The following is a 16,001-nucleotide window of genomic DNA, read 5'->3' on the forward strand; positions in this document are numbered from 1 at the left end:
TGTGTCTCCCTTTTTATTTCAAGCTGTTTGTAGAGCGGCAGTCTCTGAATGTCTCTTTTGATATATATTTTTTACTTTACTGACCTCACTGATTTGGTGACATCATCACTTTATAAGCCTAGTTTGAAGTAAATCAGCTTGCTAACCTTGCTGTTGGTTGCAGCAGGAGGATGGAAGATCTCTGAATATCTAGAACTGCAGTGAAACACCACTAAGGTGATCTATTGCCGCACTCTGGAGGGCAGCTCACTTGACCTCAGTACCTTAATTCCCTCCTGTGTACTCTACAGAAAACAAACTTGCAGTAAAAGGCAGTGCCATTCTGGGCAACCACATACTAATTTCTTTTCCTTGCACCTTAATAGTCCTTTTGATACCATCATACACTGTTGCATGTGCGGGAAAAACTATGACTTTTATTTTACCTCTGCTCCCAGCAACAGAAATTTATGGTCAGTGATTAGAGTAAAGTGCAAAGTATTTGTCATGTTTGTGTACATTGTGCTCCTTTTTGATTTGGTTTGTTGCAAATCGGAAGGGGGTGGGCGAAATATCTCAGTTTCAGTTCCCTACGTGTTGATGTGAATTTCCCCTTCCTAAAACTTTATGTACTCTGGGTGGTGGAAGTGTTACAAAGAGACAAAAGTCTGCATCTAAAAGAAAAAAGACTGACACCTCAATTCTGCATGTAACCAATAAATTGTGTGTATGTAAAGCACTTCAGACTCTCTTGGTCTCCATGACAACAGGGCACATTTTTGTTCCTTGATTTTTCTGATGCTGTGGGAACCAAATCCACACTGCGTGTGACTGACAGACAGACTGTGTGCTATTTAAAACTGCTCAGTGAAATGACAGACGAGCAGCCAGGAAGCAACACTGTACAGTACAATACCACAGACAAAAAAAATAGTTTTTACTAAGGAACAAATGAGGGACGACCTGAAAATCGATTGTCAGGTCGTTTGTTACTCGTTCTTCACTGTAAAGTGTTACCTTTGCTTCCTAAAATCCAGTCCAAAGTCCATCACGAATACATGATACAGCAGTTATTCCTTGAGTCCCACCACTTTTCATCTTGAAACAAGTATATATAATCTCCCTGCATTTAGTGACATTGTGTCATTTCTGCACAAATTTCAAAAACACATCGACATGTATTTTTACGCTACATACATATGATACATACTGAACCACATTACACTGCTATAGTCAAGACCACCTAAACTGAGACCAAGTCAAGACCGAGACCAGAGTGTATCATGACCGAGACAAGACCAAGACGTTAAGGGGTTAAGACCAAGTCAAGACCAAAGTATTGGCCAGACAGTATATAGCTTACTTAAGTACCAAATGGTCCATGCGCTAGTGCGAGTGCTTTCAAACCAGTAATGTTTTCCCAGTTACACCAACAAAGTAACCAGCAGTGTTTAAAATGACCAAATGTAACCTGTTTGTTACAAAATCTGGAAAGTCTTCATTGGAAACTGTTTGGCAAAGGGCAGGCCAGGTGATTGGTTGAACCATCAGTCTGTCACCAGTGAACCTCAACCAATCAGATCAATAAACCTTATAACATAGTCAAACTCTTACCAAAGCCAAGTTGGAAGATGAGCAAAAACATCTTTCAGAAGCCTTGTGCTGTTCTTTGCTCATCTTTCAATGGAGAAATACTCTAATAACTGATGTTAGCAGCATCTACGCAAACCTCTTCAGCAGCTGCCATTGCTATTTTCAAGCAAGCAGTCATTTCTCACACATCATCACACATACACGGCGTTAAACCATGTGTGTTACTCATGCCAAAGCTGTCAGTATTTCCTCATTGGACGCTGATTAGGCCAAACAACTGTTTCGGATACAAGTGTTTGCATCTCAAGGAAGGACATCATAGTTAGAAAAATGTCCTCAAGCCTGCAATAGCCTGGAGGTGGAGAAGATCTCCAATGGTAGCCCAGTGCCCAGGATTATAGCAAAGGGTGATGGAGCCTTTAAACAGTAGCCTATTGAGAAACAAATGCATCCTTCAGTTTCACATCTTTTGAGTTAAATCAGAGAGAAGCTTAAGTCTCAGGTATGACCTATAAAATCCCTGATCCCTTTGATTAAGTGTCTCATGTTAAATGACTCAATTTGGTATATAAATTGACAAATGTGATGAGGATAAAATCAATAGACATAAATTTAAAAAAATCACCAAGGATGACTGGGTAACAAGGGACAAGAGCTCAGACAATTAATGAATGAATTCATGATTAGGCAGCCTGCATACAAAGAGAGGGAGCTCAGCAGTTATTACACCATTCAAAGATTCAAAAGACACTAATGAATAATCGCTAGGCTTCCTCCCTTTAGAAGTTCAGGGAAGGTGAAAATGTACTGCAATAAAGCCACAGGGAAATCACAGTCAAAAAGATAGAGTCCACTGGAGCTGTTAACATAAAAGAAGGAACAGTGAAATCATTGCAGATAAAAGACATTAAAAGCAGAGCTCGGATTCAAACAACACTAATGCCGTGTCTCAATTAGCGTACTTCCATACTTACTCTTGCTATTTTGAGTACATACGTGCATTTACACTGTCCTTACTCTTGCTATTTTGAGTACATACGTGCATTTACACTGTCATTTATGGCAAAATACAGTGATATTGCACTTTAAACCACAAATGTCAACCTCATTGTGGCATTACAGAAAACACTGGCTTTACCAAAACCTTTTTTTTTCATCATCACCAATCACTCCTTTTTCCTGTTGTGTCTTACATGTATAGTTCATATTTTAGTCTGGATCAAATTGGAACGACCAACAATGGCATCCATAGACATAGATGTTACCATGGCTGAGCTGGACATCCACAAAGAGTAACTTCTGAGGCTACACGACCCGACATCAATGTCACATTCCAAAATATCTCATGAGCATTTTTATTTTTCTTCAAATTAATAGTCAGGGATCACCAACAAGTAGCATTCAGTAATGATTCTGTAATGTAGCCTCGGGAGATTCATGAGATCTCAACCATCAGAACAGACCAAATGGTCACTGTAGCGTACTGAAAGCTCCAGCTGCTCGAACAAAGCCTGGAGGTCATGCAGCTGGCTTCCACTCTCCTTTATAATTAGTTGTCTAAAGCAGAATGACAGTGATTACTACATTGCACATGGCAACCATTAATCAACTGAGCAACTGCATAGTGATCATCGTGGCAGATCTTTGTTCATACATGGACCTGTTTGACTCAAGACGGATGTTGTGAGTAAATGTTTAGAATGACCAGTAGTGTAAGTGCCTGTAACTCCGAATGCAGAAATCCTAACACACCTTACAGCAAAGTTATTGCAGATTTACTCACAGCAGCTGCCATGACCTGATAAGACTTTCTGTCCTGATTCAGGTGCATTCAGCGTGATTATTCACAGACTGGCGGTGTGAATTACTCTACAATGTTCTCCGTCTCAGCTGTAATGTGTGCAGGAGATACATAATGTTCCAAACAAACTATTAAGTTTAGACCCAACCTGTGAAACGCCATTTGGAAGAGTTTGTAATGCTGTTGCCTGCATTCATTAGCGAGGCAGTGACTAATAAAATCATAGTGGTGCAAACAAAGACATCAATGCTGCACTGTTTTAGAATAAACAGAGGCGAGCTGAAGGTGAAATTAGAGATATCTAAATGGAATATTGCTCTCATCTTCAGCGTTACAACCACTCCGCATCAATGTCCTGCGATAATTGATCTGTTTGCTGAAAATAACATTTCCCAACAGAGAAAACAGTGATGTAAAATAAATGTACGTGTCTTCTGTGTTGAAGTTGTTTGTGCTCTCACATCAGCGTTTTATGGAATATCTGAGACGCAGTCAATCATAACACCACTAGCCTCTTTGATAGTGCACCTAATGTTTACAGCAACAGCGTAGAGAAGAGCTGACTGATCCCAGTCCCTCATGTTCTAGTTTATGTGTTTTGGCTTGTGAAAGCCACAGATCTGTTTATTTGATCAACTTGAGAGGAAACAAAGACACATGCACGTTTGTATGCACAGATGTATAAAAGGGCATCAGCCATAGCTTTTCTGACAAAGATCCATGTGGACCAAAAGCACTAATTGTGGCGATCCCACATAGGAATGATAAAATTCTGATGTTTTGAATGCCTTAAAGGCCTTTAATAATACTATAATACTATAAGAATGTGTTCATAGCACGGCCAAACAAACTCATGCTGTTTTGATAAAGACATCAGTCAATAACCTGTCTTTTTCCATCATGCCATGAGCAACCGCAATCTGATATCATGCTGCGTATGATGCAAGTAGTTTTTTTTTCTCTCCACACAACAGCACACCACAGTAAATAAAAGGGGTTGAAGGAGTACACCTGCAACTTTTCAATGAACGTGAAAAATGTGGCTGCTCCTTCTTTCATTGACTGCGTCGCAACAAAAGCTGCCCCAAACTGTGTTTCTCCAGATGAATGGATTTAATGTAAACTAGCAGCGATAGGAAATATTGGTTTAGCATTAGCAGTAACTTAATGTTTTTCTGTAACAGTGACAGTAAACAGTGAGGCTGAGATAAGATTTAAAACAGTAATCCTGGATCACATGCTTCATTGTTTACTGTGAATTTCTCATTCATAGGAATTTGAATCCTGCACAGGAATGACAGACTCTGTCGCTACTGTTGAAAACTACTATATAGAAAAGCAATCACAAGATTTAAATGTATGTATACACTTAAAGACTATTGCTGCATACCATTTAAAATCATCCACGACAGAGGACTTTAAACAGACATTGAAACAGACTAAACTTCTGGACTTTGGACTTGTCCAAGCCAGGAGGGATATGGGAGTATGGATGTGGACTGGAAAGACTAACTTATTACTTATTATGTGGAGCTCTGGGAACCGTGTGAAAATCATTACAATGGAAATGGGGCTTTACATGAAAGGAAATTGTAAACAATGTTATTTAGTGTTTAATGTTTATTTGTATTCTACCTTATATTGGTGCAAGTGGGTGTGTGTCTGTGTAATGTAAGTATTTCTAGTCTCAAACTGTATTGTTACTGTATGTTTTCCTGACGGGATGTTGAAATGAAAATGACAATAAACAACAAAATCAACAACAGGGGTGTCATTTGATGACAGCCTCATGGATTATAACTTTAAAAAACAGTGGTTCCCAGCATGGGCGGTGGGACCAGGTGAATAATTGGATCATTTTATGCATTTCAGGCCTTTTTTAAAAATGTATTTAAACAAAACCGGAAAAACGGGTCACAACTGATACACACTATTAGTCAGGGGGGGATTCACAGGTAGATAATGCTTTGTTTTAAGGGGTCACAAGCAAAACAATGCTGTGTGAGACGAGTAGTGTTCATGTTCACAGATGAATTAAAGGTACTGCAACATCCACATAAGCTGTAGTAAGAAAAGTGGTCAGAGAGGAGCTCGCTCTGCATTTCTTTGATAGGTTTTCTATTGTACAACTGCACAAAATATCTCAGCTAACTCTACAGTTATTATTTGTATATCTTTGTATTGTAGTTACACAAATCATAACTGGCAACAAATAAACATGAATTCTTATTTATCTGCCTTTTTTTTTATGACGGTTGCTTAGAATGTCAGCAGTGAACATGGCAACCAACAATAAATATAGTAGAAACAAGCTCTCACCCTCATATGCACTAAAATCTCCCCCACTGAGACTTCTGATGCACGATTTGTCATTCTCCTCTCCCACATAGTGAAAGTACCTCGTGACGACATGTGTCATCCATTACAGAACATTTCGTTGAGCTGCTTTTCTCTTTCTCTGACAACCTGCAATTATAGCAGCATGCTCTGAAGAGTCAATCCACACTGCCAGCCACACATTAAAGTCAATCAAAAGCTTTTGAACAGGAACTTGTCAGGAACAAAATGGAGGTCCAGGCCTTATACTGTCATACTGACACTGATGACTTCAGGAAAAAAAAAACTTTGAAATATCATGAAAGTCTCTGTGTGAAATATTTACCTTGATATATCATTCTCAAACTACCCTTAATAACTTGTATTTGACGGTGCAACAGTGTACAGTATTTGTAAGAATTTCTATTTGTTGGTGGCACTGAAGCCCAAAATATCTTCATCACATAACATGTTGCATCGCATCCTCTCTCCAACTCACTGGCATTCCTCCACATGCATTTGTTAAGAGCAAGAAAGAGGGCGAGCGCTCATAACTGACAATTTTTTTTCCATCAGCCTTTTGCTCATCTTACCATCTGCCACTGCGAGAAAACATTACTTCCTTCTGTGCTGGAACATCAGCAGCCGTCCTCCTCTTTCTCCTCCTCCTCCTCCTCCTCCTCCTCCTCCTCCTCCTTCTTTTTTTTTTTTTTTTTTTTCTGTGTGTGTGCCTTAAAGCAATCTAGCCTGTGAAATCTTAACCCGGTAGCACACATAATGTAGTGGAACGACCAGTTGAAGCTGCCAATCATCTTGGCGGTGATCTCCTTGTTTAGGGTAATTATGTTAATTTATCAAAATTAATGGTGGGAACGATTTGTTAGTGTGGACTAGTGTAGAGAAGAGAAGAATGTGATTAGCTCAGTCACAAAGCATAAACTGAAGAGGACATTGCTAATATGGGAATTCAGTTATTTGAAAAAGTCACTCAGCAAAGGCTGAGGTCTCACAAACGTGTTTATATTTGGGTAATTTTCTTTCTCGCTGCTGTTTTCAGCGCATTGCTACATTTCTTTATATGTTGCAGCTGAAACCAGTGGGAGGGATGTGCACTCATCCCTTGCATGTTTGTGTGCATGCACTGTAGAAACAAATACAGTAACTCGCTCCTAAAATCATTGCTCATTACAACTGAATGCATCAAGACTGAGGTTTGCCCTTTGCTTCATGCCATTCCCTCTCTCTCTCTGTCCCATGCATTTTCCTGTCCATCTTGTCATTGTATCTAATAACAATCTAACGACAATCTAAACTGTACTGAGGCAGATTTTTTATTTAACTCATTCAGATTTGATCAAGACTTTAACATTATGCATAATTAACGGTGTTGCCACTTTGACTGACAGGTGGGTGATGTTACAGATTGCTTGTTTGAGCACCCATGCATTTGGACCACCTTAGATCCACCTTAAATCCACGTCTTTGCAGGACTACTTACATGGCAGTGGCCAGAGCCACCACACACATTTAGCTTCATAACAGCTCTTTATAAACCAGTGGGTGACGTCAAACCTCATTGTTTGTTTTCTATATGTTGTTCATGTTCGTAGCTCAACCTTCCCAAAAAGAAGATGTCTTTTCTTTTCACTTTTTTTGGTAACTTCTACAATCACAGTCCCCCGTCTTCCTTTTCTAATGTGCATAGCTGATTGATTAATCCCTCTACAAGTGAGACACTCAGTGGGAGACACATATGTGGGAGGAGATTGGAGAGGGAATGAGGGTTATGATGAGGTCTTGCCTGGTTCCCCACAGCGTCCTCTTTGAGATGAGGTGGGTACGTGGGTTTAGCACTCAACCACTCGATGCTTCCCTCCCACATTCGGTCGAAGACGAGTCACCATGGTAATCCAACAGTCTGATTGGTGCGTGATAGCAGAAGAGAGACAGACAAAGAGGGAGAGGTATGTCATGTGGAGAGCCTCATTGAGTGGCGACGCAATGGAGCATACACACCTTCAAGAGACAATGTTACATCAATACAGGAACTGGAGAAACAAACACGTCATCTGTTTGTGGGCTCGTTTTCAAATCCCTGTAAAATCTATTTGACTGTGCAGTGCATACAAAACAGGTTAATGCTATTCATGTAGAGTTTAGTCACTTCACAACTCAGTTTGATTTATATTGTGTCAAATCATAACAAAATCTCATGACACTTTTCCATATAGAGTCGATGATCAAGCATTTGGCAACAGTGGCAAGGACTACATTTTAACAGGCAGAAACCTCGAGCAGTTGAGGATGTGAAGGTATTTATAGTATATGTAGTGGACCACAGCAGCACGCTCAACCAATCAGAAGCAAAAAAGTGTTTGGCTTAGTATTTCCTGTTCTTTCCTTGAGTGTCTTGTGTTACTTTACTTCCCGTCTTTGTCTTTTTTTCCCACCTGTATTTTGTGTCACTTGTGTTTAATTAGTTGATTAGTTCTCTTGTATTTAGTCGTCTGTGTATCCTGTGTTGTTCGGTTTTAGGACGTCTCCCTGTGTTTTTCTGCCTTTTGTTGTTTTGTGTTTACCTGCCTGCTCAGTAAATTATTAAAGTTACCTTTGGTTCACTCTATCTTCCTTTCTGTATTTGGCCTAAACATTGAAATATTGTGACACAACACAGAGATACTCACATTCACACTTACAGTAAGTTTAGAGTCACCAATTAACCTATTAAGTGCATGTCTTTGGACTGTGTGAGGAAGCAAGTGTACCCGGAAAGAATCCACGGAGACATGCAAACTCCACACAGAAAGGCCCCAGTCAGGTTTGAACCAGGAACCTTCTTGCTGTGAGGCGACAGTGTTAACTTTCCCCACTGTGCAACTGCACATGTAATCCAGTGTTACCATAATATTGTGGTGAGAAAAGCAGAGTATGCTTTGCAAAGAGACATAAAGAATTGATTGGGCCTATTTCATGATAAAGCCATGTTACCCTTTGAGTTCATGAAGTTTTGAAGCTTTATTTTTTGCAGCTGAACCTAAACTAAAGGCTTATTTTGGAGAATGAGTTGTACTCACGTTATACATGTAATTCATCCACATCTTCCTCAACCTGTCCTAAGCCAGCTCTGTAGGAGGTTTCCATTTAAATGTGTGAAATAACCAGCTGTATTTAGTTGTGATAAAAACCTGCATGCACACAACACACAGATATGTCCAGTTCTCAAGGTGGAGAGGCCATTTAATAGCCACAAGGTTACTGGTTTGACCCTTGACACTGACAGACATTTCAATTATGGTACCTGCCATCAGTGTCATTGTGTCCTTGAGTAAATGCTTGAAACCTTATTATTTTATGCTGTGACCACAGTGAAGACTGTCTCTGGAGATATTTTAGAAATCATCCCAATTCAGAAATGTGGTAATTTACATATTTGTCTTCTTTCTGTCATTGTTCTGCTCAGACATAATTATAATTATCACAGTAGCACAAGACTGCCTTTGTCTCGCTGTTTAAAGTTCATAGAGAATTGGAAAGCCAAAACACAGCTGTGTATTTTCCATGGAAACAAGACTCAAACCATTGTCTTACCTGCTGTTGTGCTACAAAAATAACCTGTACAACTGAGTGCAATAGCAGAGATTTTTTCAATTGTTCAATTTCTCTCAATGGGAGCATTTCCATGGATGTCCTTGAGGCAGGACCAGTAACAGTGTTAAAATGTTCCGGGAACGGCAGGAAGCATGCGTCACTACCCTTCATCCAATCAGGCGTTTTCATGGCTTTTTTTCCCCCCTTCTCCAACATTTAATACATTTACACCATAGAGCTGGTGGTGTCATCAAGGCAGTTATTGTAGCCTCTCCTAGTTTTTGTTTTGTTGTCTGAGAATCTCCACATCATGCAGGGTTTAATACTTTTTATGCCTCATTGATTTATGGCCACCCTATCAAAAGGCCACAGCTGGGTGATCAATCACCCCTGCACTCAAAACATTTGCCTGCATATAGCTGCGAATTGTCTAGCCTGGATCCAGGGGCGGGTTTAGAAACTGGATAAGTGGGACTGACTGTGGCTGTCTTAAAGAAGGAGGGTATATTTATAAAACGAATAAAAAGACCCACATTTAAAGCCCTGCTTACTGGCAAAAATAAGCTGCACATTATCAGTTGTTACATGATTTATTTAGTGCAATAAATGAATACCAAATAAACAATATTTCAATATGAAGTAATATCAATAAATAGTTGCTATTTGTTGCTCCAAATACAGCCATGAACAGATTATGAGAAAATGGATACCTGGACAAAAATACTTAAAAGGCGCCCCAGCCCTCCTACAGTGGAGCCCGCATTGCATCTGCTGTTGTTTTGCATCAATTTGTAGCAATCATGGTTGTTTCTAGTTTCTTTTTGGTTATCTTTTGTCTCTTTGTATTAATTTTACATCTTGCTGTAATTGTTTTTTGTGTCTTTGTAGTTGCTTTCTGTCTCTTTGTAGAAATTCTTGTCTCTCAGGTTTATAGCTCTTAAAGTTAGATTGAATTTTTGTCTCTTTGTAGTTGACTTTTGTGTCTTTGTAGTCATTTCGCATATCTTTATAGATACTACATGTCTCTTTGTAGTAGCTTTTTGTCTCTTTGATGTGGTTTCTTGTTTATTAGTAGTATCTTTTTGTAGTTGTTTGTTTTTTGTCTCTTTGTAATCATCTTGTATCGCTTTGTTTCTTTTCTGTCTCTTTGTGGTTGTTTGTTTGTATCTTTGTTTGTGGTTATTTTTGCACCTTGTGGTGGTTTTCTGTCTCTTTGTGGATGTTTTTTTGTATCTTTGTCTCTTTCTTCCAGTTCAGTAATCCACCCCCTGCTTGGATCACAACAATCCTGTTGAGATTTAATTAAAGCAGCTCTTAATATTCAGACTGAGAATGATAATTACAGAGAAAATGTTGTCATGGCTTTAGACTTGAGACTGTTCTGATGCCCTGGGGCGGTTCGCTGTCCGTGGTGCTGAAAGTAAACAAAAAGCTGAAAGCTTTTTGGACCAACATGTTGATACTAGACTGACTTCATTTTTGGATTTCCATGGAACACATGCGGGAATTCAGATGTTGAACTTCTGACTAAATATGACTCACACATCATCAGTGCCTCATAAATTACTCCCAGCAGGGAACCGGACCTTGTGCCTTCAGGAGCCTTCTGAGAGGCGCAGGCGCAAATGTCAGAGACTTTTTATGAGTTTCTTCTCTGGAAGTCCAACAAAGGCGAAGGCATGAACTGTGTTTTTATCCTCTCCGTTCAACATCCCAGTGTTAAGGTTTTAAAAAAACAACAACTCTGCATTTGTAGACTAAACTATTGACACTTTGTTGCCGTGTCTGACTAGGTGCGAATCCTGAAGGAACCGACACCCTCCTCTCCTTCCTCCTCCTCCTCGTCCTCCTCCTCTTCCACCTCCTCCACTTCGTCGTGGTGCCGCAGCAGCCAACGCGGTGAGTGCGTCCTGCAGCAGCAGCAGCAGCAGCAACAACAACAGCAGCAGCACCTGTCGTTTTGAAGACGAGCTGATTTTAGGAGTAAAGCAAGGTATTCTCTGAGACAATTCACAGCCAAACACCGCGGTGATCCGTGAATACCGATGGCTTCATGTGTAGATATTTGCGCCTCTGAAAATTACGCATCGGTAAGTTCCTTTTTGACTTGTTTTCCACGCCGAGTGCTGCGCGCTTTTACTCACATCTCTGGCAATTAAACCCCTCTTTTACTGAACCTGTTATGTTGAAAAGAAAAATCCATTTCTTCCTCAGCCACAGTGGCCGAGCTGGGAATGAATTTCTAGTGATGGTGTTCAGTAAATACGCGGTGGTTTGAAGCTTTTCCTGCTGATGTTTTCCATGTGCAAAGCGAAGGTCACCCACATGCATTGACGAATTAAACGTTTACGAATGCAGGAATAAAAGGAGGAATGAGGCTGGACAAAATTAGCCTATTGATTCTGCACCAGAAACAGGAAAATCATTTGGCACTGATTGATTGTAATTAACACTGATTTGCATTTTTCTCTCTCTCCCTCCAATGTGCCCACACACGTTTGACATTTTACAAGCTGTGATTTAAAGCAAAGAAGCAGCAGAGATAAACTGTTACTCCTGTAATGAAGCCTATACGCCTCGTATGATTATGGCACAGTCATCAACTCAACAAAGCTGCAGAGACTTAATGATTTTGAATGGCTGCGTTATTGCACACTGTCATACATGCAAACCCCCCTTTTTACATTCATTAAGAGGCTTGCATTTGGGTTAAATGAAAAGGTTCTCTCATCTAACTGGGATGGTTTCAAGCTGGAAATGAATAATTAATGCACCACGATGTTCAGAAGCTGACATGTTGAGACAGATCTTTAGATTTCGATTTAAAACGGAGATAAATCATTAAGGAGGGTGCGTGGCTGTGTCACTCACACACAGAAGCAGTAGAAGCACACACACTCCCAATCCTGCAGCTGATTGACAACATAGTGATCCCTGTGCTAATTATGATGGATGTGGATCTCAGTATTCCTATCAACAGTTAGTATCTGTGCTGGTTTGGGTGTAAGTTCTGCGCCTTACAATTGATTCTCTATTTATATCCTAATGAAATCTGTTACATCCTGTCCTGTAATGTAATGTAATTTTCTTACTGGGACACTTTTATATAAAATAAACCCTCTATCCTCATAGATACTCGGCTGAACACCATTTGCCATCACTGTAAAGCTCCAAGTAAATCCAGTGCTGAGCAAAGCAAAGACTCTCTCGCTTTCTTGCCTTCAGGGTAGTTTGATGTTTAGCCCTTCTGTCTCCTGCACCAGTGCTTCCTTTAACACTAAAGCCACATGGATTTGTTCTAAATACCAAGCTCTGGTTTTTAACTTCATTTGGAGCCTCCAGCAACATGACTGCTGTGACATTTTGGGATAAAGAGATGGAGAAAACGAGAATTGATCCCATGTCTGCCGAGCTGTCATCGTGTTTCTCTCTGCACGGTCTCTCTTCAGTCTGAAAGTGTGTTTTTCTGTTTAAATACGCATCCCGATAGTTTGGTTTCAGCCGTACTTGACGCATGTTATCCCTTGTCTATATCTCTGGGTTTTTCCTCCGAGCAAGGTCTGTCCTATTACTTGATAAAGCATCCGAGAGATGCTTTAGAGGTAATTGGATTCGGTACTAGAGGAAAGGGACACAGAGAGGAATTTGTCTGTGTGTGTGTGTGTGTGTGTGTGTGTGTGTGTGCTGTTTATTTGATTGTATGTGTGTGTTATGTGTCTCACTGGCCAGTGTGCTTTGTATTTGCAATGAATCATTGTGTTTTCAGGAAGCTGTGTGGATGAGTAAGACATGAAGGGAGGGGTTTTGTGAGGGGTGGTTTTAAAGTCTGACCTGAGGCACATAAATTTTATTGTCTTGAAGGAAATTTATGTGGTCCCTCCAAATTTCTTGCCTTCAGTAATCAACTTGGCCTTCATAAATCCACGTTTTGTTTTGCTTTCCTGCTTTAATTTGAAATGCAGGTGATGACATCTTTTGCAGTCGTATATAAAGCCAGTGGAAAAACAACAAATGTTGCTTCTGAGATTTGATCGAGGGGTTTCAGAATCTGTTGGGATAAAATATGAAGTGATGCATGCCCACTGAAGAGGTGTGTGTGTGTATGAGTGTGTATAGGGTTGAGAGTTTATTGGGTACATATTTATTTACTCAAAAACTCTAATTGTGGTAAAACTTTAATAACAATCTGACTTTTAATCAAAGACAATTCAGTGAAAAATATTTTTGTAGGGCTGCAAAATTCATTCATTGTCATTTATTCTTTTGTTTATTTTCCTGATTAATCGATTGATTGTTTGGTCTATAAAATGTTAGAAAACAGAAAACAGTGAAATGTTTAAAATCCCACAATGATAATGAAAAGCAGTAAATTGCAATTATTACAACGATTATTCGAGTATCAAAAAAGTTGTTGATTATTTTTCTGTCAGACGCCTAATCAGTTAATTAACATACTGTTTGAGTATAGGTTCCATTAAATTGATTGTGTTTTTTTTCTTTTTCTCACCAACATTTGAGAAACGGTTAAACATAATCATCAAGGATGCATAAAACCAGCCAAGGTGCATCAATAAACACACCTATTTATTTCCGGTGTGGTCCTCAACATGTCTGTGAGGCAGACATAAGAAAAAGTGCTGCATGTAGGACATTAAAAGGCAAAGAAACACAAGGCAAGATGGTGAACAGTAAAACAGAACATCAGATATAGGATGAGATAAAATGAATAAAAGAGGAGAAACTTTCATGTGCATTAAATTAAATCACTGCATGGGCGGATGGCGGAAATAATTTATAGACTTGCATAAAGAAATTATATCTTATGTAACTCTTTCAGTCAGCTGCACTCCCTGACAAAGGTTTACTATGTCAAAAATATGCAGTAACAGATCAACATAAGTCAACACATCATCTTCCACAGACTAAACAACTAACTCTGACTGAACACTACAGAGCTGTGAAGTTCCAAGAGCTATTTTGGGTGTCCTCAGTTCTGGAAGTAAATGTCTCATTCATGTTTTTCACAGACGACGTTTCATGACTCACAATTTGGAGCCACTTCTGCAGCCCAGATCAGCATGAAACTCCACTGACTGAATCACCAGCACAAAACAATAACAACTGTGTCGATAACTTTGTTTCTTTTGAGGAAAAGTTGAAGAAAGAAGCTTGTGTACATGCAAACTTCTAGCAAAAAGATCCCATGGTGCATTTCAGCAACAAACCAATCGCTGAGCTTGAAATGCTGCGTCGTGCTCTATCGTTTTTAAATTCTGGATGAATTCAGTGACCATGGTGGCATGTTTTATTCTCAACGAACCGATCTGATTCACATTTCTGACTTGCTGCTTCTCCATGGCAACAGCTGCAAAGGCTCATGGGTATTAAAACATTTTGAGTCACCTGCACGACTTCAACAAAACAACAAATTTAAAAAATGTAAACCTTCCAAAACACATAATTATATCAACTAATGGTAAAAAATGTCAAACTGTTATACATCATAATATACTATATGACACCATGTATCATCATAATGCTTTTCTTATTATGGCTCTTACTAATAAAACAAAATAACTGCCTGACACGGTCACAGTGCGCTCATGTTATGTTGTTATTGTTCGTTCTCTTAGCTTTTCTCTCTGTGTGTTGTATTTCAGAGCCCTTGATGCTGAAGTGTGGTGCTGCTGAGGGGGGCAATTTCAGTGCATCCCTGTGAACACACACACACACACACACACACACACACACACACACACACACACAGACAAACGCTGTGGAGCCTTTCGGATATAAGCACTTCCCTGGAGACAATGAGAGGCTACCTGCTGACTGCAATCTTTCTGCTGCCCTTGGTGAGTAGATTTTGCACACGCTTCTATGTACTGTGCACATGTGTAGGTGTTCAGGAGCATGCAGGAATGTACAACCATATATATATATAAGATAATAGGTTCACGTCAACATCATCAGCCTCCTCTACCTCCAGCTCCAGATTTGGATTTTTTTTTATACATAGACTCGTGCGAGTGTGTTTGTGACAGGCGCTGGGAGCGTGGAAATCACCATATGCCACATCAGCACATCAGCATACGTTACAGGTCCTGGATTGGCTCTGTGTTAAGGCGACTGGCTGCCTGTTAGAACAATAACAGATGGCCCGGCTGACCGGAGAGCTGCCTATCCATCTGCTGTGACTCACTTTTATTAACGGGTCTCATTGAAATAAAAAGCAGAATGGAAGAGTTGTGCAAGATGTGTGGGAGGAATTATATTCAGCACACTGATGCAGCACAGCAGCAGCTTCCCCGGTGAAGCTGTACAGATACAGAAATTGTTTTTGGTTTACGTAACAATAAATGCCACATTATTCGACTCAGACATCCTGGGTGTCGTCATGTATCTATTATTTTTAAAAATAGTAATACTATCAGTTTGATGACGGTTACTAAAAAGGCTAAAACGAATTCACAACGCGACCTTGCAGTGACAGACATATTTTCTAACCTTTAAATCAACACTGCACCCCGACACATGTGAAGTGTTCCTCCAGCATCTTTGTGTGGTTTCAAGCTGACCTTCAGTGGCAGATACGTCTGCTGTGATGCGCTTATTGTGTGTCAAATGGGTCTGTACAGTGGGCCCAGTGGTCTGCGACGTCAAATTGAAGTTTTATTATCTGTGCTGTGCATGGTGCTGTGGAAGCTACTGAGTTATCTGGCCC

The 16,001-nt window shown here is 39.9% G+C and overlaps 1 protein-coding gene across 5 annotated transcripts in view; it reads left to right on the top strand.

The window, feature by feature from the left end:
• LOC104917732 (pituitary adenylate cyclase-activating polypeptide type I receptor) overlaps positions 1 to 16,001 on the top strand; it is a 39,836-nt gene that overhangs the window by 6,605 nt on the left and 17,230 nt on the right. For 4 of the 5 annotated variants that reach the window (XM_027291758.1, XM_027291770.1, XM_027291775.1 and 1 more), the window contains exons 1-2: positions 11,183 to 11,367; positions 14,938 to 15,132. In XM_027291758.1, the coding sequence (XP_027147559.1) occupies positions 15,091 to 15,132 (42 nt within the window). In that variant the 5' untranslated portion in view covers positions 11,183 to 11,367; positions 14,938 to 15,090. The other variant, XM_027291765.1, reaches the window with a different exon arrangement.

Source organism: Larimichthys crocea, chromosome II (genome assembly GCF_000972845.2).
Source record: "Larimichthys crocea isolate SSNF chromosome II, L_crocea_2.0, whole genome shotgun sequence".
Taxonomy (NCBI): Eukaryota; Metazoa; Chordata; class Actinopteri; family Sciaenidae; genus Larimichthys; species Larimichthys crocea.